Source organism: Cladophialophora yegresii, assembly GCF_000585515.1.
Source record: "Cladophialophora yegresii CBS 114405 chromosome Unknown aczIN-supercont1.6, whole genome shotgun sequence".
Taxonomy (NCBI): Eukaryota; Fungi; Ascomycota; class Eurotiomycetes; order Chaetothyriales; family Herpotrichiellaceae; genus Cladophialophora; species Cladophialophora yegresii.
In genome coordinates, this window is record NW_006913050.1 from 1,736,386 (window position 1) to 1,755,260 (window position 18,875).

Consider the following 18,875-nt stretch of genomic DNA (forward strand, 5'->3'; position numbering starts at 1 on the left):
GAACGTGTCTTGACCTGTATGGGCCTCTTTCTTCCCTCGTCTTATGCCATTTGTATTCTAAGCTGGGGGTATCATGGCGGTAACGGCTCTGATTAAAAGTGACGAGAAATCAAAACCTTCCATTCTTGACCAATCAACGCCTCGCTGTGCCTGTGCCCGTGCCTGTGCGATGTTTGGCATGGACGATCTCTCCGATGCCAAACCAACATGGACTGTCTTCGGGATCTCGATTCTTGCTACTGTAGGAGTCAACTTGGAAGAAGACCCTGACTGCTGTGAATCCAGGTCCTGTCATCCAAGACAGGGCGTTGCGCCCTCATCTCTAGCGTTCCCATCGTCGCCTTCAAATCTTCGAGTCATACTTTTCGTTGTCGTTAATCATGATGATGTGTATTTAGGACGTGACCTTGGAGGACCTGGAGGACGTGAATTTCCAGGGGCCAGTGAACCAAGTGCCCTTCTTGCCCCAGTTCCAGTCGTCTTTCGTTGCGGACTTCAGGTCGTCCACGTTCAAATAGTCGACGCCTTCCTTGACGAGCGTTCGCCAGAGGTAATTCCGCATGCCTCGAGGCCAGCTGGGAACGCTCCAATATCGGACCTTCAGCCCGCGGGCATGAGCGCCGGCAATCTGTCTGCGTAGCGTCTCGACTTGCTTGCGGGAGAGGGAGCCGCGCCACGGCCAGCCGACGGCACGGCCGAAAGAGACAGACGCGTAGTACGAATTCGCCTGGGAGTACATGGCGGGACTAGAGGGGGCTGCACCGGAGCGACCTTGGCCTTGGTTGGAGCCTCGCTTGGTCAGCACGCCATCTTGAGTGTCGAAGGACGTGGTGCCACTGCTGCTGGGGTCTGCTGCTTTGGCCATCAAGTCTAGAGGGGCGTCGAAAAACATATCCCGATACGTGGGGTTTGCGACGACCTCCTCCCAGGGTGCGTTTCCCGTGACAACCACCGTGACGGGACCTTCGACGAAATTTGTCCCATTGAAGTAGCTGAGCATCTTCCTCTCGCGGAGTGGCTCCAGCTGTTCCGAGACATATGGCCAAAGGCGGTGGCCTTCGGTTTTGAAATCGATGAGCAACACCAGCGTCTGGGACGGGTCCGTGTCGAAGACTCCATTCCGAGGGGTGTCTAGAGTCGGGTGGAAGGATGTATGAGGGTTCTGATCGTCGAGGATCTTCACCAACGGGTCGACGTAGAGATTGCGCAGTGTCCTCTCGGGAGTGAGGGAAGCGGTCGAATGTCCAACATACAGCTCTTCATCGTATAGCCACACGTCCGCCTCGACTCCCGTGCAGCCGGCGTCCAGTGCAGAGAATAGAGGCTCTTTCCGCCAGTAGTCGTTATGAGAGTGGCAGGCCACAGGGTGGACGTCGGCCGAGAAATCGGTAGGCCAGTGTCCCAGCTCTTCAGAGAAGGCGCGGCCGACGCCTTTCCAGCCGTCCAACTCATCGTCCACGTCATCCGGGAAGAAGGAAAGGAAGAGCCCGCACGTCAATGCGATGACTTCTAGAATACCCCTATATGACGCGTCAGTATCAGTATCGGTACAGTCAGGTGCGAGCTTCTGTGGGGGCAGTCTTCTCACAGTATCATCAGGGCAAATGCCAACAGGCGGAGGACTCTCTTCAACGGAGTGGTAGGAAGAGATCTATACAACGGACTCAGTTCAGCAGTGTGCTCCTTGTGCGCCGGCCCCGGGCGTCTCCCTCGGAGCAATTCTCTCAACGATGGTATAGCCGCTGTCCAGCGCCATTTGGGAGAAAAATTTGCCGCGGTCAGATCGTCAAAGGACGGTGAGGTTTCGAGTCGGGTGCAGGTGACTGTGGGCCCTTTGGATGCATCGGGTCGGTCGGCAGCGGCGGCGTCGGTGAAGGATCCATCTTCGAGCGTCGGACACTTGAGAAACGACTGTTCCTGGGTCAAAAAAGGCACGCGCTCGGGTTGGACTGAGGTTTCTTTATTCGTGCCATTATTGTTGCGGAATGGCCGGAAGGCCGGGGAGGGAGGCATGCTGGCTAAGCCTGGAGCGCAGGTTCGACGACGCCTGAGGCCCCTGGAATGCCCGAAAGGTGGCTAGCGCAGGCACACCACGGGCGTGCCTGGAGATGCTCGCTTTCGATCGAGGCCCCGCAATTCGTGGGTAGCCGAAAAAAGCTTCACCGGCAACTGGCTGTCATTGCATGTCGCAGTGTTTCCTGGAGACTGGCTGAGCTCAGCAGGCGACGCACAAGTGGTGCAAGTGGTCGTTGAAGGTGATAGATGGGTAATGGCTTGGGCCCTCGAGCACGTAGTTTCTTCGTGTAAGATAAGTGGCTTACGGAAATAAGTAAATGCCCGTGAAAAGACCAGTCGTTCACCCACTCACTCACGCACAGAACAGACGAGACGTAGACCGAGGTGGTGCGGATGCTCGACGATTATAACGAACGGCGCACAGATTTGCTTCGCGGTTCCGGGATGGTAGGTGTCTGTGACAAGAGGGACCGGGAGGTATCAGGCTCAACGATCAGAATTAGCGATCTACAAGATACTGCGATGAGCCGTGGACGAGGGGTGGTGACGGTGGCAGCTTTACCGTAGTTGATCTTGCGCTGCCGCGTGGTGGTCCGAGGATTCGAGGTACACAGTGATGGGATCGATCACGCTGGTGACGCCTGAACAGAACAGTCTTCACTGCCTGATCAGATGTCAATCAGTGGAATGCCGTGAAAGCCCATCTCGTCCCGTCGCATCCCATCGCTTCTCCCACATGCCCTCCACTTCCCCTCCCTATTGGATGACGCCACTACTCCCAGCCCGCTTCAACCACGCTGGTGCCACCATCTCGAATGCTCCCTATTCCGCGCTATCGTGCACCTTGTCTTTTAGTGAAGCCGCCAGAGAACCACATGAGCTTCTCACCGTGTCTTCACAGACCTCTCGTTCGACGCACGTTGGTCCGTTCGAACTGAATAGGCAATGAGGCAACAAAGCATCCGCCGTCACCACCGTGACTCCTCCGCCAATCCCTTCTGCGCGTGTTCTATGCCTTTGGAAAGCCCGATTTCTTGAGCATCTGGAAAGCCATTGAGCTCATGCCAAGAACCACTCCGTACCCTGCATTATCTCCGCCTGTCAAACCCACCAGCCACACCTTTACGGAGTACGGGCTCTTCCGCTACGGGCACATGTCCGCAGCAAGACCGCCTCGTCCTTGACGATATACGTACCTTAGTACACGAGAGAGCAGGTAGCTGATATAAGGAGTCGAAGAATCAAGAGTTGGATGAGAGTCTGAATCCGTGCACAGAACACGGCACTGGCCCCTCACGTTGTCCGGTCTTCTCTGGGCCAGTTCCGCGGCATGTTCACACACCTGAATGGTTCTCCTGCCCGCACCAGTCGGGACGGGGGTCTGTGGCCTCATATACAGTTAATATCTAGAGACCTGGTGACGGCCACCTCTCCTGCTCGTGCCCATCCACCCTCGCGCGACCGTCAATCGGCGTATAATGCCTAGATCGCCCCAGCATCGCATCCGACTCCGACAGAGGTGAGGCGACCCGGCGCAGCTCGTTCGTGTCCACATGCATGCCATTCTCCTTCTCATCCTTAGCCACGCCGCCTGCCACGTGATCGTGCCGGCCCAGGAACGGCGAAGGTGCGGCTCCAACACCGCTAGTAAGTTGAACATAGGCGCGCAAGTCGCAGGGTCTCTTTCCGACACGTGCGATACACTGATCCGTCGGCGCCAATTTGTCGCACTCCCCAGGATAGTGGATTTCTCCCAACAGTCGACCCGCCGACAAATGAAAGAGATGATGCCGCACCCGTGCGGGCACTCCTTTCCCGGTGAGCACGGAGAGCAAAGCAGCCAGGAGGACCACGACGAAGAGCAGCAATGCCAGTAGAGCCGGGATGGCAAACGGCCAGTGATACCGGATCTGTCGCTCGTACACAGTCACGGGGACCAAAGCCTCACTAGCTGCGCCGTTTGCGACATCGCGTTTCTGAAGATTCGCAGGTAATGCGTCGTTGCCGGAGTCCCAGCTGCGTGTGCCGACGAGCATGTTCGCGGCCAGATCGGTCCAGATCAGGTTCGGGATCGTGCTCATCGCCGCGGCAGAGGTCGAGTAGTCTCGCCATCTCTTGTACATGGCCATGTTCGTCCCTCCGCTGTAGTCCGCGTAGTCGCCGTTGCTGTAAGTCTGGAAGATGCCGCCCATGATGCTGGCCAGTCCCTCGTGTGCGGGAAGGTTATCTTTGGTGGCGACGGCCGCGGAGAGGATCCCCGAACCCCCGTAGCCTGGGATATACAGGTGAGGAGCCCGTGTGGTCGAAAGATTGACTGAGTTGGCCAGGTCTGGCGCAATAAGCCCCCAGAGCTGAGACACGTCTTGTAGCTGATAACCCGGCGTCTCGACTCCCCACAAGGGCAAGGAATCCTTGTCAGGATACGCCTTGTCGCGGACGTTGACGACGGTCAAGGATCTCAGAGTATTCCCCGTGAGCGAAGTGGTATTCCAGCGGAATCGGACCTCTTTGATGGTCGCCCTCATCGCTGTGGCACAAGTGTACACGTTTTGCGTCCACCACGTTTCGGGCTCCAGCACCAGTGACTTGGAGCCGTCTTTGCGCTGCGCCGCTCCGTAGATCATGCCACATTCCACATGGACGTTGGTCAGGTTTGCCAGATCCCGGCTCCCTGCTCCGGAGCAAAGCAAGGCGATATCGCTGTAATTCTTGAAGCTGAGGCCGAACGGGTTCGAGTAATTGGTATTCGGTGCGTCGTCCAGCGTGTAGTTCGAGATATACGCCTCCGGGTCAAGAAGCGACTGCCACAGGTCAGTGGCATATATGCCGTTCAACTTGGCGCCCGGCGTTTGGTACTTGTTGACTGGGTGTCGGTCGCCAACCTTCGACTTCATGTAGCCGAAGGCATTGGGGCCGGGTCGGGTAAGGTTCATGACCAGCATCGTGTACACGTTCACCAACCAGGCGGCTTTGTAGGCGCGACCCTCCAAGTTCGGGTCCTTTTGCGCATTTGTCACGTTGACGTATGGGTATTCCTGGACCAGGTTCGCGAAGCCGCCGTTGTCAACGAGTGAGATGTTGGCCACGTCAGTAAGGACGGTGAACCCGTTCCCCAAGGGAATTCTGAACTCGACCGAAATGTTCGTGTCGGCGCAGGCTGTCTCCGGCTCAATCCACAGCAGATCCTCGGTCCATTCGGCGCCCAGAGAAACGCCCTGGGGCACGCTATGGTTCCGAAAGGCGATGCCACCTGTAACTGTGTCGACGACAAGACCTTCCACTGGTTCTATCGCGTTGTTCAGCACCATGTTTGACAAGTACCGGAACGCCCCCGCAATGTACTTGGCTCCATGCGCGACTCCGGTCTGGAATGTGTACGTGTAATACCGCGCCTGTATGTCGAAGAAGCTCGAGACAGACTGCGGCTGCTGTTCCAGCCCGCTCTGATAGAGCTCGGCTAGCACTCTCGGTATCCTCGCGTCATAGTCATCGTTTGTGATGTTGGCTTCTGCATAAGTGTCGTTTTCGAAGTACGTGATTTCGACGGTCGTCCCGGGACACTGGAGGGGAAGGAGGTTCCCGCAAGTGCGAGTAAAGCCCAGGTCACTGCGTCCAGGTGTGCCGTATCCCATGGGCCCTGGGTCCTGTACATAGGCGAAAGCAACGCTCTGCGGCGTATTAGAGGGCACGATGTCGTCGTATATCCCCAACGGTGTCACGACCGCGGCGAGTGCCACGAGACCGAGAGCCAGCGGGCGCATCCATGTCATAAATCGAATTGTGGTGTCGACACCCTGGGTCGCAGCTGCATCTGTCCGGAGGAACAGAGGCCTGTCGCCGTCAGAAAGACCTTTAGCAGGGTAGGCCAGGCTCAACATACCACATAGAACTCAGTAGGTTGCGCTCCACCACCGACCAGGTCACCGCGCTGTGTTCATTCTTGAGGTAGCCCACCAGGACAAGAATCAGGGCATTGGGTAGGAGGAATTGAAGGATGAATATCACGGCGGCGATGATGCCAGAAACGTAGCCGATAGTGATGGAAATCATCGAGTCGGTGCCGCAGCTGTGCGAGATTCGATGGGCTTTGAAAGGGATGTGATCTCATATGTGCCAGAATCCACTCCCTTTGTGGGAAACGGGATTCTACGACAGCTGGGCGACGCGCACGACAGCAAGACAAGATAATAAAGAGCAACACACAGTAAGGAGAGGATCTGAGGGAGGGGAAAGAGAGAGCTATACTTGCCTGGTGGTCAAGACAACATCTGCTGCCACCTGCACTGAGTACACGCGACCCATTCTCGACCTTCCAGACTGGGCTATAGAATAGCGCCTGTGCCTGGGTAGGGGCCAGAGGAAATCGAGGGGGCATCTTTGAGATACGCTGGATACGAATGTTCGTGTGACACCTTTGTTTAGTCCTGTGCCAGTCCGGGTTTCTCGTTCGCCATGACACGGTGTCTGACAAGGATCAGCAAGCTTGCACCGGGCAGTCATCAAGATTTGCGCCATATGAACAACAACGCCGGTCGAGAGCGTAAGCAGGGGAACCGGTACAGGAACACGCCAATGAGGAAGGTCGTCGAGGCAAGGCTGCATTTGGGGGCCAGTCTGTAGTCGCTCTCCATGGTGTGTCTTTATGTAAGTGCTCTGTTAGCGGTAGGTATGAAGCACTGCAGGGGCCATCGGCAGCTTCCCGCGCTATGGCTGGCTCCCATCACCATCTTGGCCTGCAGCGAGAGGCCAAGGAGTTGTTCACCAGCAAACGGTTCAAATTAAAGCAACATTGGGACCAGACGTCGCAGAAGATGCGGAAGCACAAGACCAGCGAAGATGAAACACCAAACCGGCCAAGACGCCATGCACGAATGAAAGGCGGTGATCGTTCGCCTGGGCGCCCCTTGATCTCCCGAATACGAAAGCCGACCAGGTCTAATGCTGGCCCGCCGCAGGGTATGGGGGTACAGTAGCCGGATTGATACCAAGCCTGTCACTTCAAATGGTGAAGATAGCGCCGAGCTGTCTGTTTCCAAGAGTTACTGTGTACAGTCTCGATGCTGCTGCGCTACAGCACTTCTTTACCCCACTACAACGGCCCGTTGGGATGGATCAACACCTTGGTGTAGCCGTCGATTCTCTTGTCAAACTTCTCGTATGCGACCTCCGCGTCTTCGATGCCGATCTCGTGACTGACCACAAACGATGGCTTCGCCTTTCCAGCGATGATCAGGTCACGCAGATATCTGTTGTATTGTTTGACATTGCATTGTCCCTGTGTATTGTTAGCTTGCAGGACCTGCCTGGTATCAAGGAGAAGACCGGGAAATCTCAACAGCAGTCTATAGCCTTGGAAGAGTACTCACAGTGGCAAGGGAAAGACCCTATGGCAGAAGTTAGCATCATGTCAAACACGCCATCAGTTACCAAACCACACGTTGCTTACCTTTTCGAATAATTTGCCAAAGCTCAGACTGATCTTGCCCTTGCCGCTCGCCTCATCTGGCGCACCAGGGTCGGTCGGGACATACAGGCCGGGAATTCCAAGGCCACCGCATGGCCTTGTGGCTTGGATCATGTTCTCCAGAACGATATTGGGCTGCTCCTTGTCGCCACCAGACGCCATAGCCTGATATCCTACCGCATCCACAGCCCTGTCCAACATACCGCCGTTCTTCTCTAGGATCTGCTCAACGGCATCGCCTTTGCTGAAGTCAATGGGCGTGCAGCCAATCTTCTCTGCCGCCTTTAGACGCTCCGGCACTCTGTCAACAACGTAGACCCGACTCGCACCCCTAAGTGAAGCTGAGTATGCGGCCATCAACCCGACAGGCCCTGCACCCCAGACTCCGATACTGTCGCCCGGTTTGAACCCGCTGAGAGAGACGCCGTGCCATCCCGTGGGGAAGATATCGGCCAAGAGGATAAAGTCCTGCTCGTGCTCCGTTCCGGGTGGCAGCTTGAGTGCGTTGAAGTCGGCGTACGGGATGCGGATGTACTGAGCTTGCCCTCCTGTGCGCGACTGTCAGATCCTGAGGCGTATAGTATCAGGCAAGTCTCGCCCCTTCCTTACCTCTGTAGGGCCCCATGGCGACGTAACCATAAGCGCCTCCAGCGAATCCTGGGTTAACGCCCGTGCAGAACGCGGTGTAACCCTCTTCGCAGTTCCGGCATCGTCCATCCGCGACGTTGAAAGGCATAACAACTCGATCTCCTTTCTTCAACAAGGTGACGCCCGAGCCAAGCTCCTCCACAATCCCCATGTTCTCATGCCCTGTTTGCGAGGGAATGTTAGCCATTGAGCTGCGTTCCTGGACGGAGACCGACCAAACGTGATGCCAGCTTCAGCACCCGTACGTCCCTCGTACTGTAGTCGCATCAGTGTGAGACGCTCGACCTCATTTACTCGTTTCGGAAAGGCTTACCATATGCAGGTCAGAGCCACAGATAGCTAGTCACATCCATTATCGCCAGTTAGCCGTGTGCGTGGCGTCACAGAGGAGCTATGTACGGCTGTCGGCTTGAAAGCCAGGTGCCTTGGGCTCCCACTTACCAGCCGTAGTGACCTTGACAATGACATCGTCTGGGTGCTCGATGGTAGGCTTGGGAACATCCTCCACCTTGACCTTGAAGGCACCTTGGTAGTTGACGGCCTTCATCGTCGAACCACTGGTTCTAACTTCGGTCGTCGACATTTTGAAGGCAGCGATTGGCTGTTTCCTGTATATTCGTCCCGCTTAGTCGTATGATTGGCCCAAGGCAGAATTGCTACTTGAGGCTTGTCCAGGTATTCCCAGATACCGCCAGATGGAAAGAAAAGGACAAAGAGGAAATACTCTTCCAGCTTCAGCTCACCTAGACCTATATATGGCCCCTCCCTCTCAGCCCGCCCACGGCATTTGTCTATCGTGCATAATCATCCTCGCGGAGCACGTCGCAGTGCAAGCGACTTGGAAAGCGGAGCAGCCGGGCATCATCTCGCGATTCTGGCACTTCTGATTGTCCGATAAGATGGGGTAACCTGAAGCAAAGTGGCGCTCGATTTGCCCGCGCCGACGGCCCTGCCAATATTATCTCCTCATCCAGATTTGCGGGGTACGAAGTACATCACCATGTCACTTGTCCAACGGCTGACGAGCGAAGGCGGAACACGAGGGGCTGTGGCCCTCCTTGCCCTTCCATTTGAACACGAAAGAGAGGGGCCTGAGCAGAGGCAGATGAGTATGCCCCGTCCTCATTGGATAAAGGTCGCTGGGCTCACACAGAAAGAAGGAATCATCGAATCACCCTGCAGCTGATCAGAAGACCTTTTCCGTGATGCCGGACAAACGCCTGCTCACCTGTTTCTATTTCCTAGACATTTTCGGTCCACACAACGCCTACTCGGGCAGTCAGAGACCGAGATCGTTTACCTCTTGCGGGAAAAAGAGAGCGAAGCGCATGAATCCAGTCACGAAGGCTGATTTGAATTTTTTGTATTGGGCCTAGAAGGCAGTCGACGTACATTGGCATGCGTGGCCGAGCTTCAATAAGGAGGTCGTTGGAGGCCGTGACTGCCTCGTCTCTGATTGTTCCATAGTTCCTCCTTCCAAGCGTTCCTCTCCACGCCCGAGCCGAGAACGATAGCCTGAGAACTCACTGCCGAAATGAACGCCTCTACCGGATGCTGGGTGCGCAGTGCTGGGTACAAGTGGAGTGCTGAATCGAGTGGCTAGGGGTTACATGACGGTGCATCTGATCGTGGTTGCGCGGAATTTTAGCAATCGTGCTGGTGCTGGATGGAAGGGCTGTGAAGTCGGGTGGTGGGCGAAATAATACCGGGGTGCTGTAAAGGGGCTTCGGGTGGTGTGCTCAAAGTAAGCAAAATGCGTAGTTGGAGCTGTCTCTCGACGACTCGGCGCTTTGGGTTAGCCCCGTGTCTGTGTGTGTGTCCCAGCGCCCGTCACATTGGGGTGATGAGCTCGGCGACATCGTGCGTGCTCATCGTGAGGAGCAGGAGCTGCAAAGTCTGTGCGTGAGGCTTCACATCTCCCATCGAGCCAAGAGTCCTCTGCTTTCCATTTTCATATTCTACATGTCCATAGAGTCGTTACCATTAGCGAAGTTGAATTGTCCCTGAGGTTGGTTCGATCCAAGGGTGAAGCCAGAGGCATTGGCTTGTGGGGCCAGTTCTTCAATGTCGGCGCCTGCATCCTCTTCGTCCGAGAAGTATCGCTCTATGATGTTGTAGGCTTTCATGTAGATCTCCTCATTGGCGTTGTTCTGGCAGTCGTGAATCTTCTCCATTCCACCAGCCTCTTCAATGAACAGGGCGTAGCGGTTTACCTGGGCTTCAGGAGCTCGCGCATCGGCCGCCTCTTTGTCCATTTCTCCGACTTTGAGGATGTTTTCCAGGCCGTCTAGCGCAACCTGGATGATCTTGTTGTCGGGGCAGGCCAGTAGATCACAAAGAGGCTTGATGCATCCTTGTGCGACAAGGTATCTAATCTGATCCGGCTTCTGAAGACCGCCCGAGGTAGCGTTGGAAATGGCCCAGCAGGCTTCCTTTCGAGTTTTGAAGTCACCATTGGAGAGAAGGTGGATCAAGGGAGGAATAATACCAGCGTCAATCACTGCTTGAATCTGGGTTGAATTGCCGGCGGTGATGTTCGAGATCGTCCAACATGCTTCCTTGCGGATGCCGTCTTTCTGCGAGCTGAGCAGCGCCAGTAGCGCTGTAAGAGCCCCACAGTTGATTATGACCTGAGTCTGCACATCATCACCAGTAACAATATTGCCAACTGAACGAAGAGCGGGGGTCTGAACGGAGGTGGAAGCATGCATGAGAAGCTCAACAAGGCGTCGGGGAATGCCGGCCTCGATGACCGCTTGGATTTTATCGTTCGAGCCATCGGAAAGGTAAGAAATGGCCCAGCATGCATCAATGAGGACTTCGTCATCGAGCATGTAGACAAGCTTGGCCAGGACAGGGAGCGCAGGTTGGATCTGATGGTGTGTTAGTAATGGGGTCTTTCGGCAGTGTCTCGTGTCACTCACAGTTGGCCAGTCTGGCTGAGGAGTCTTGCCACGGCAGAAGTTGCTCAAAGTCCAGGTGGCATTTCGCAGCATGCTCAGTTTGCGGCCATCGGCGATCAAGCTGAGAAGAGGCTTGAGGGCTCCTTGGCTGAGGACATAGTCGCGGCATGCAGGGGAGTCTCCAGCAATATTACCCAGAGCCCAGACAGCCTGCTCACGGACATCTGGCTCAGGGCTGCTCAGGAGCTCGACGAAGATAGGAACCGCGCCTGCCTCGATCACAACCTGTGTCTGTTGAGCACTACCGCTGGCAATGTTTGTGAGAGCCCATGCTGCCTCAAACTGCACAAGAGTATGTGGAGATCGGAGGAATTCGACGAAGCGGCTGACCACGCCAGTCTCAATGACTTTCTCAATGGGAGGGTTTCGTTCCTTGGACAAGAGTTTTCGGAATTTGGTGGTGGCCTGAATCTGAGCGTCGATCTGGTCTGAGAAGACTCCTTTGACCATTTCCGGCAACTCGGTGCTCAACTGTAAATATGGTTCGATCAGAATCTCCGCGCACAAGAAGAGACGTTCATCCATACCTCACTTTCGATGTTAGCCGTCTCATCATCGCTATCAGGCTCCGTGAGGCCGCCGATGGTGATTTCGCCATTTCCACGCTGCACACCTCTTCGCTTTGCTAGGTTTTCCTCTCTCTTCTGGCGACGGATCTCGACTTGTTGTTCTTCGCGGCGGCGGCGCAGCTCATCAGGCTTGAAACTGTTCTTGGCCTTGAACTGAGTGCGGCGATGTTCAGGAATGTATCGTTCCGCCATGTTTCAGGGATATCGCAGGACGTACACAACAATCAGGTTTTCCGAAAGCTTGTCCTCAGGTTGAAGCTGTGCTAAAAAGTATCGCGGGCGACAGGACTGGACTGTCAACAAGCGTCTGGAAGTGTGCAGAGACTTATGGCGGTCAGTGATGGGACTGCGCCGCAGTGAACAAAGAATGAGGATCAAATAAAATGGGGGTGTCGCAGTTTCGCAGTGAATATCGTAGACGCCCGTTAGTCACCCTCCACGGAAAGCACATGCCACCTTGTCTTGGCGTTGCTCACGTGAGTGCGTGTTTCGGCCAACGCGCGTCCCAGGCCAGCGGCTGACCTTGACGCGTCCCACAGTAGTGTCTTCAACTCTCTGTGCTCCTGGACGTAAGATATCCACTGCAGAAGAGACCAGGGAGCTCATTTGAGAAGCCCCTCCTTACGGCTTGCATTCACTGATATGCCTTCACTGGAATACCCTCGTTCTCCCTGAAATTGTCTGTATTGAGATCCACCATCGCATCTGACCAACACAGCATCATCCGGATTGCATGATACAATTATGGCGTCTGACTATGTCGCTCCACCCCCACGCTTCACCGATCTCGCCAGGGCAAGCCGAATCGCAGCAGGCCAGTCGTTCAACGTTATTGGGGTCTGCGTTGACACTCTTGACCCTATCCAATGCAGGACCGGACAGTACAAGAGCGCACTCACATTACATGACCCAACGTGGTTGAGTGGTGCAGGCATGGAGTTCTCGTTCTTCGCCAAATCGGCGGACCAACTACCTGCTGTCAATGATCAAGGCGATGTCGTCGTCCTCCGAAATATCAAAACAATGATTAATAAAGGTCTGAACAAGGGCATATCGAACTTCTCCTCAACCTGGGTCGTGCTTCCATATGTCGAGGTAGCGAATAGAAACTCTCTTCAGGACCTGAAGGAAAAGGCTCGATGGCGGAAAGATGGACGAGAGGCCCTCACCCAGTATTCCAAAGGACCCCAAACGGCTCCTCTCAATGAAGCTGAACTGAAGTACGCCAGATGGATTGCTGAACAGGAAGATCCCAGTACCTGGGCCCCGATACGGGCGAGGACGCAGATGGACGTGGCAAACACCATGGCAAGCAACGGCGGAGTTCCTGCTCCAGCCAAACAGAAGTTTAAATTGCTTCAAGACCTGGAGTTGCCCAGCGACAACGCCTACATCTTCGCCGACCTGCTGGGAGAAGTGCGCAGAATCTACAACAATGATTTCTTGACTGAGCTATATGTGACCGACTATACGACTAACGGCCAGCTCTACAACTACAAATTCGCTGTCCATGGAGAAGGGCGAACAGGTGACCCCCATGGCTACCTTGATGAGGATCCGAGCACATGGCCCGGCCCTTGGGGCCAAATGACAATGGCTGTCCGATGCAGAGACGGACAGAGCCATGTTGCCAACACAAAGGTGAAAGTGGGCGACTTTGTCTACCTCCGCAACATCCAGATCAAAATGGACAAGGACGGGCGGAAGCTTGAAGGCAACTGTCGAGATGATCCCAAGAACCCAAAAAGGGAGCTGATCGAGGTGGTCAAGGCCAAAGACGAGCGGCGGATCGAGGTCTTGCGGCGAAAGCGAGCATATGAGGAGAAGGCAGAAGCCAGTGCCATCAGATTTTTCCGGGACCCAAACCAGGCACGGAAAAGGCGGCAAAGAGGGGAGCCAGCAGAAGAACAGCTCGGTGAGCCGAAAACCAAACGCAGTAAAAACAGAGCCCGGAAGGACAAGAGAGCCAACGAGGCTGAGCGGCAAGCGCAAAGAAAGACGGTGGCCGAACCTGCTGAGCAAGAGCGTTCCCTCACAGTCAATCCGTCCATCCGGATCCACAACCATAAGGGACTGTTGTTCAAGACCATCGTTGACATCCTGGACCCGGACATCCTGCATCGCACAACCCCCAATGGAAATCCATATCGAGTACCATTTCAGAATTGCACTTACAAATCCAAAGTCCGGGTGGTTGATTTCTTCCCTGACAACATCGCCGATTTCGCCGCTCCACGAAAGGTGTCGCAGTATGATGAGCTGGACGACCACAAGTCCTCTGACGAAGAGTCCGACCTCGATTTGACACAAGAAGGGGACGGTGACGAGATTAAATGGGAATGGCGATTCTTCCTCCTGGTCGAAGACGCAAGGCCACAGCCGGGCTGTCAAGGACGTCCAACCCAGATGCAATTGCTCGTCGCCGATGATGACGGCGATTGCCTCTTCAACATGGACGCTTGCGATCTCAGGGACAAGAAGAACGAGACTGCACTGGCGTCGCTGAAAGAGAAGCTGTTCCACCTCTGGGGAGACTTGCAGGAGAAGAAAGAGGAAGCCAAGAGCACAGCGGAGGCGCTCAACGTGAAACCAAGTGCCCGGCCCTTTGAATGCTTGATCAAGGAATACGGAGTGCCGGTTCGAGGCTCCAGAAGCGGTTCGACCGACGTCGTCGCCTATGATAGATTCTTCCGTCTATTCGGGACGGCGATCTGAAGCTCGACGTTATGAGGAGTGATGTCGAGCGAGCGATGAATCTTGACCATGCTACCTACCTGTTATGCTGTAAGACAAGCTCAGGGCGGCCATCGCATCGCATCGCGCCCACATATTTGCGTCCCCGTCCAAAGATTTTTCAGAGTCTACTCTTGCTGCTGTGTCACTCGTAGCGAAGAAGTAGGTAATTACGACTAACGACAGAGGTCGCCGTCGACCTCATGCTCCGTCACAGTACTGTCGACTCGACGCCCATTCATTCTTGATACCTACAGAGTACGTACCCATACCAGGTCCGTTATAGGCGATCTTGACGAAACCGCGGTCCGATCCATCTGCGAGCAGTTGATTCGATCGACCGATCACGATCCGCGAACCAAGCCAAGCCAAGCTCTCCACAACGAGAAAGCCGCCCCGAAAGAGGACGTTGCTGCCATCGCGCACGACGCCACCCGCGCTCAAAAGGAAGGAGACATGAGAGAGACACGGAAGGACGAGTGGTTCTACAGCGCCGTCCTGTGGAGTTTCACCGTGCATGAACATGAGTACGGTATCTTGCTCGCATGTTGCTTGCAGGCATGCATGGCGTTGCATGGTGCGAAGACCACCAGTGAACCACCCTGCGAACCACCGAGTGATGGACTGACGAAAGAGGTGATACAGTTCGGGTCCACAACTGTGCATGGGGCGAACGTATGTTATGCGAATGACCAAACGTCAGCGTACTGTGTACGCAGTATCCCACTTGGACCTGTTGAGGCCGAAGGAGTGAGTGGTCGTACTCGTAGGGACGCGGAGATTCTCACTTTCGTTCCACCTGTACTCGTACTCGTACGCATTTACTTACATATGCTCCGCGGAGTATTGCGTGAGGGCTAGTGCTACAGTAATTACTGTAGCTCCACATGGCATGGAGGATCGTCGGTTCACGCGCAGCCTGAGCACGCATCATTCGTCGGGATTGAGAAAAGAAAGGTCCGTACGCGGGAGAGAGTTCTGCATGTCGTACTTCCCTAAGAAGTGCAGGCTTGGCTTCGCCACAGTCGATGTTCATTGAGAGTTCGATCGGCGTAGGAAAGGAGAGGGAGAGAGGCAGCGAGCTCCAGGAGATTTCGACATCAGGAGAGTGACCACGTCCGTGATGGGAGACAGGGGGATATACAGTACTCGTACTCCGTGAGGGTATCTCATAGGTGGTCGACGCCCCTGCAACGAGACAGGGGCAGCAGTGGCATTGTTGCGCGCGCATGCTCGGGGTATTGGATCAAGATACCCTCGTGCTGGGGTTGCAGAGAGATTGAACGATACATACTGCCTCGCTACGAGTACGAGTACAGGAGACTAGTGTTAATTCGCCGTGAAGGGATCCAGGGGGGAGAGATAGATCTCAACAGGTGTTCCATGGAGTGTCCGTCAACCACTGAAGGATATAGTAAGCGGCTTCGTTCCGCTCTGTGATACAAGGCCTCATTCACGAGTAATTCTGCTCAATCAATATCTACAACCACAGTCACACCGGGTGCTGGTCACCTGTGAGTGTGGAGCGCAAATCTTTATCACAGAGGAATGCAGGGCCCAAGCCACCTCGCCACCTGGCTTGTCGGCTTGTCCACAGTGTGCACTGCTCTCCCAATCTGGATGAAAAGTGCTTCGTACCTACAGTACCTCGTACCTTCACCGTGTACAGCCCACGGGACACAAGCGCGACATGACAAGCAGTACACGATGCGCAGGACATAAACAATACACAGTAAACGCAACGGTGCCGTTGTTCCATTCTGTAGCCGGGCTGCCAACCGAGGAGATGTCGAGTCGGCCGCGCGGGTTAGAGTTCGGAGTTATTGTGTCTGGACCTGCTTGGACCGCCCGATCGACGAGTCGACTGCGTAGAGGAGCGGACCCGTTCGACTCTCTTCGCCGTCGGATCCAGCCCTGCGCATCATGCGCAAGCAGCCGATCTTTCCGTACAGGAGGCAGGAGGACATGGGCTTGGGGTTTACGGCCCACGTTGGCGTTTGGGTGGCAGGACACTGCCCCAGGAAGAAGGTGTCGATGGGAGTACTGTACTCAGTACCGCAGTATCGCGTAGAGTTTTGCGAGCGGACTGTGTGCTGTGTACTACGTGCATATGACCGACTAATTCACATCAGTTGAGAGTCTGTGGGTGCTCGGGCCCTCGGACACAACTCGGTTTGAACGGCATCGGAGTCCCTTTTGCGTGTCTCGCGCGCCGCGGGATGCCGGTAACGATATTTATGCCCCGCATCTCAAGTATTGTGCCCCTCCATGCACGTGCATGTGAGGGGGGACTGAATACGTACCTCGTAAGTAGGTTGGTATGCTCAGTCTCAATACCTGTTCAGTTCTCCATGTACAAGCAATGTTGGACTATGTGCCCAAGGCATGGCTACTTGTACTCGCACTGGCGTATATTCGCATGTGATCGAGAAGTGACGCTGGATCGCGCATACAGAAGACCGCCCACGACAGACTACCAGAGCTGCGAGCGACATCCGAGTAAACTTTCACCTGCCCGTCGTCGGTTGCAAAATCGTCGGAGCTGGCGATCTCGAAGCTAGTGGCTGCTGGCCTGTAGGTATGATCCTCGTTACGGTGGTTCCTCCAGATGCGCGACGTCATTGTGCTGCTGGATCTGTGCGCAGACACAACAAGCGATGATGATTGTTGTGAATTCTCTGTTTCTGGTAAAGCAGGGATGTTCGAGACGACGTCATGACCATCTGTCAAGCTGCACAAAATCAGCCGCTGATGCATGATGGCGTCCCGTGGAACGTGGACATGGGCGAGTAGGTACGAGGTAGAAACTCTGTACGGACGCAGGAGCCATGGCATTTTCAGATCCATCGAGATGCATGATATGCCATTCACTGTCCCGCTTCAGACGAACGACAGGCTACTTGCAAGCTGCTGCTGAAGCCACCCACGGAATATGCGCTTCGTTTCTTGTACACAGTTACTGATTTGGGCGCCGCGAGTAACCCGTATATGTCGCCTATAACGCACCATGGGCAGCTTTGGTTTCTTGATCGAGTAGCTCATCCAAACCTCGTTCCGTTAAAGTGACTAGTACGCCAATGGTAGCTGGTGTACGTAGCGCTCACTGAACAGTGTCGAAAGAGAGTTTTCGCAATTAATCGCTGTCAGCAAACGGACTTTGAGATACGAGTCATCCCAGCCAGTGATCTCGGTACAGACGTGATCTTGCGAGTACGGAGTGTCCGCTGTTCGTGCCTGACCATTGTGTATATGGGAGTTAGCTGAACCTGGACCGCGGCGGGGTCATCTTGTCCTCAACGGGTAGACCTCGTGGCGTGGTAACGCCAAATTGTGAGTTTGTGTCCTGGTCTACTGTCATACCGTGTATTCGGGTCGAGCTTGAAGCAACCCCTGCTGGGATCAGGCCGTCAGCCGCCCTTTAGGCTCGTTTCGCTCAAGTGAGAAGTTTCGGCGCTTTGAGATCAACCGTTCTCAACCACGTAAGATCACATACCTTTTATGGCTCAGCATGAAAGAGCTTCCAGAGAATATGGCTGCAGCCGTCAGCATGTTCCATACGCCTATGATACCCACAAGACACTCATGATCATTTACCAAGTCCATGTCAGGCCCCGAAGCCTGCTCGTCTGGCTGCATGGGGATTCCCATTTCTCGAATGCTTCGTGTGCTGAGTGCTCCGTATCATCCGGCCTTTCATTCGATCCATCGACGAGTCACCAGCGATCTAGTCCCGATATCGTTAAGCAGCACAATACCATCCCGGGTGCAAGGGTGTGACCGCTGATTGTGGGGATGGCGTGCGTTTGGCTTTGCCGATTGCAGCGCATTGGCCTCATGACCACCCCAGATTTGCGCCCGGTTGCGGAATGGCGTGGACACACGGACCATCCTTTCTCACCAAGGGACCCTCTCCAAGGCGGTACGTGTTCGAAAATGGTCCGAGGATGGCCACATTCTTCAGAAAAGGTTTCCTCAAGTCGTCGCGGCGGACTTCCAGCAAGCCTGAGCATTCTATCGATAGTTGTACGTTATTTTGTGACACTGGCGGACCTCGGTACCGGTATTTCAGCGATATGTCGTCGATAGTCCGTCTACGCAGGCCTTGATATACAAGGCCTCACTGGACTCTTAATACCAATCGCCCTGATGGCTGCTATCCCCCGCTAACGGTCGCTGTCCCGCGGCGATGTCATTACAACGTGAACTTGACCAGGTCATGTAACTTAAGTAGACTGTCACATTTCAGCTGTTGAAACTCCAAGCATCTGCTCTCAGCCTGATTCTGCTCCATCCGCTCATGAGCAGTCATCACGCCGAAGGCAGCAGTGCTAAATCCGCAACCGCAGGAATGCATCCGAACCACAAGCGCCGGCAACGATTGGTCTCAACATTCAAGATTTAGAAGCCATCCCGCCAGCCGGACCGTGGGTACATTCAAGGATGGTAACAGGTGCCTGCTCGGTGCTTGGACCACTGCAACGT

General features: G+C 54.9%; 5 protein-coding genes across 5 annotated transcripts; 1 reads left to right on the plus strand and 4 right to left on the minus strand.

Annotated features, from left to right (window-relative positions):
- Nucleotides 1-394: 394 nt before the first annotated feature.
- A1O7_08643 (uncharacterized protein) lies at nt 395-2,013 on the minus strand (the record flags this gene model as incomplete). The annotated part of the gene is made up of 2 exons (XM_007762634.1): nt 395-1,520; nt 1,589-2,013. The coding sequence occupies 2 exons, from the start codon at nt 2,011-2,013 to the stop codon at nt 395-397; spliced, it is 1,551 nt and encodes a 516-aa protein (XP_007760824.1).
- Nucleotides 2,014-3,422: 1,409 nt separating this feature from the next.
- Nucleotides 3,423-6,066, minus strand: A1O7_08644 (uncharacterized protein; the record flags this gene model as incomplete). Its single annotated transcript, XM_007762635.1, has 2 exons — nt 3,423-5,847; nt 5,897-6,066. 2 exons carry the CDS (start codon nt 6,064-6,066, stop codon nt 3,423-3,425), a joined length of 2,595 nt encoding a protein of 864 aa, XP_007760825.1.
- Nucleotides 6,067-7,105: 1,039 nt separating this feature from the next.
- Nucleotides 7,106-8,711, minus strand: A1O7_08645 (alcohol dehydrogenase; the record flags this gene model as incomplete). Its single annotated transcript, XM_007762636.1, has 7 exons — nt 7,106-7,291; nt 7,383-7,400; nt 7,463-8,028; nt 8,090-8,290; nt 8,344-8,383; nt 8,442-8,467; nt 8,570-8,711. 7 exons carry the CDS (start codon nt 8,709-8,711, stop codon nt 7,106-7,108), a joined length of 1,179 nt encoding a protein of 392 aa, XP_007760826.1.
- A 1,375-nt stretch (nt 8,712-10,086) lies between these two features.
- Nucleotides 10,087-11,852, minus strand: A1O7_08646 (importin subunit alpha-1; the record flags this gene model as incomplete). The annotated part of the gene is made up of 3 exons (XM_007762637.1): nt 10,087-11,001; nt 11,053-11,562; nt 11,619-11,852. The coding sequence occupies 3 exons, from the start codon at nt 11,850-11,852 to the stop codon at nt 10,087-10,089; spliced, it is 1,659 nt and encodes a 552-aa protein (XP_007760827.1).
- Nucleotides 11,853-12,404: 552 nt separating this feature from the next.
- On the plus strand, nt 12,405-14,375 carry A1O7_08647 (uncharacterized protein; the record flags this gene model as incomplete). Its single annotated transcript, XM_007762638.1, has 1 exon — nt 12,405-14,375. One exon carries the CDS (start codon nt 12,405-12,407, stop codon nt 14,373-14,375), a length of 1,971 nt encoding a protein of 656 aa, XP_007760828.1.
- Between the last annotated feature and the right edge of the window lie 4,500 nt (nt 14,376-18,875).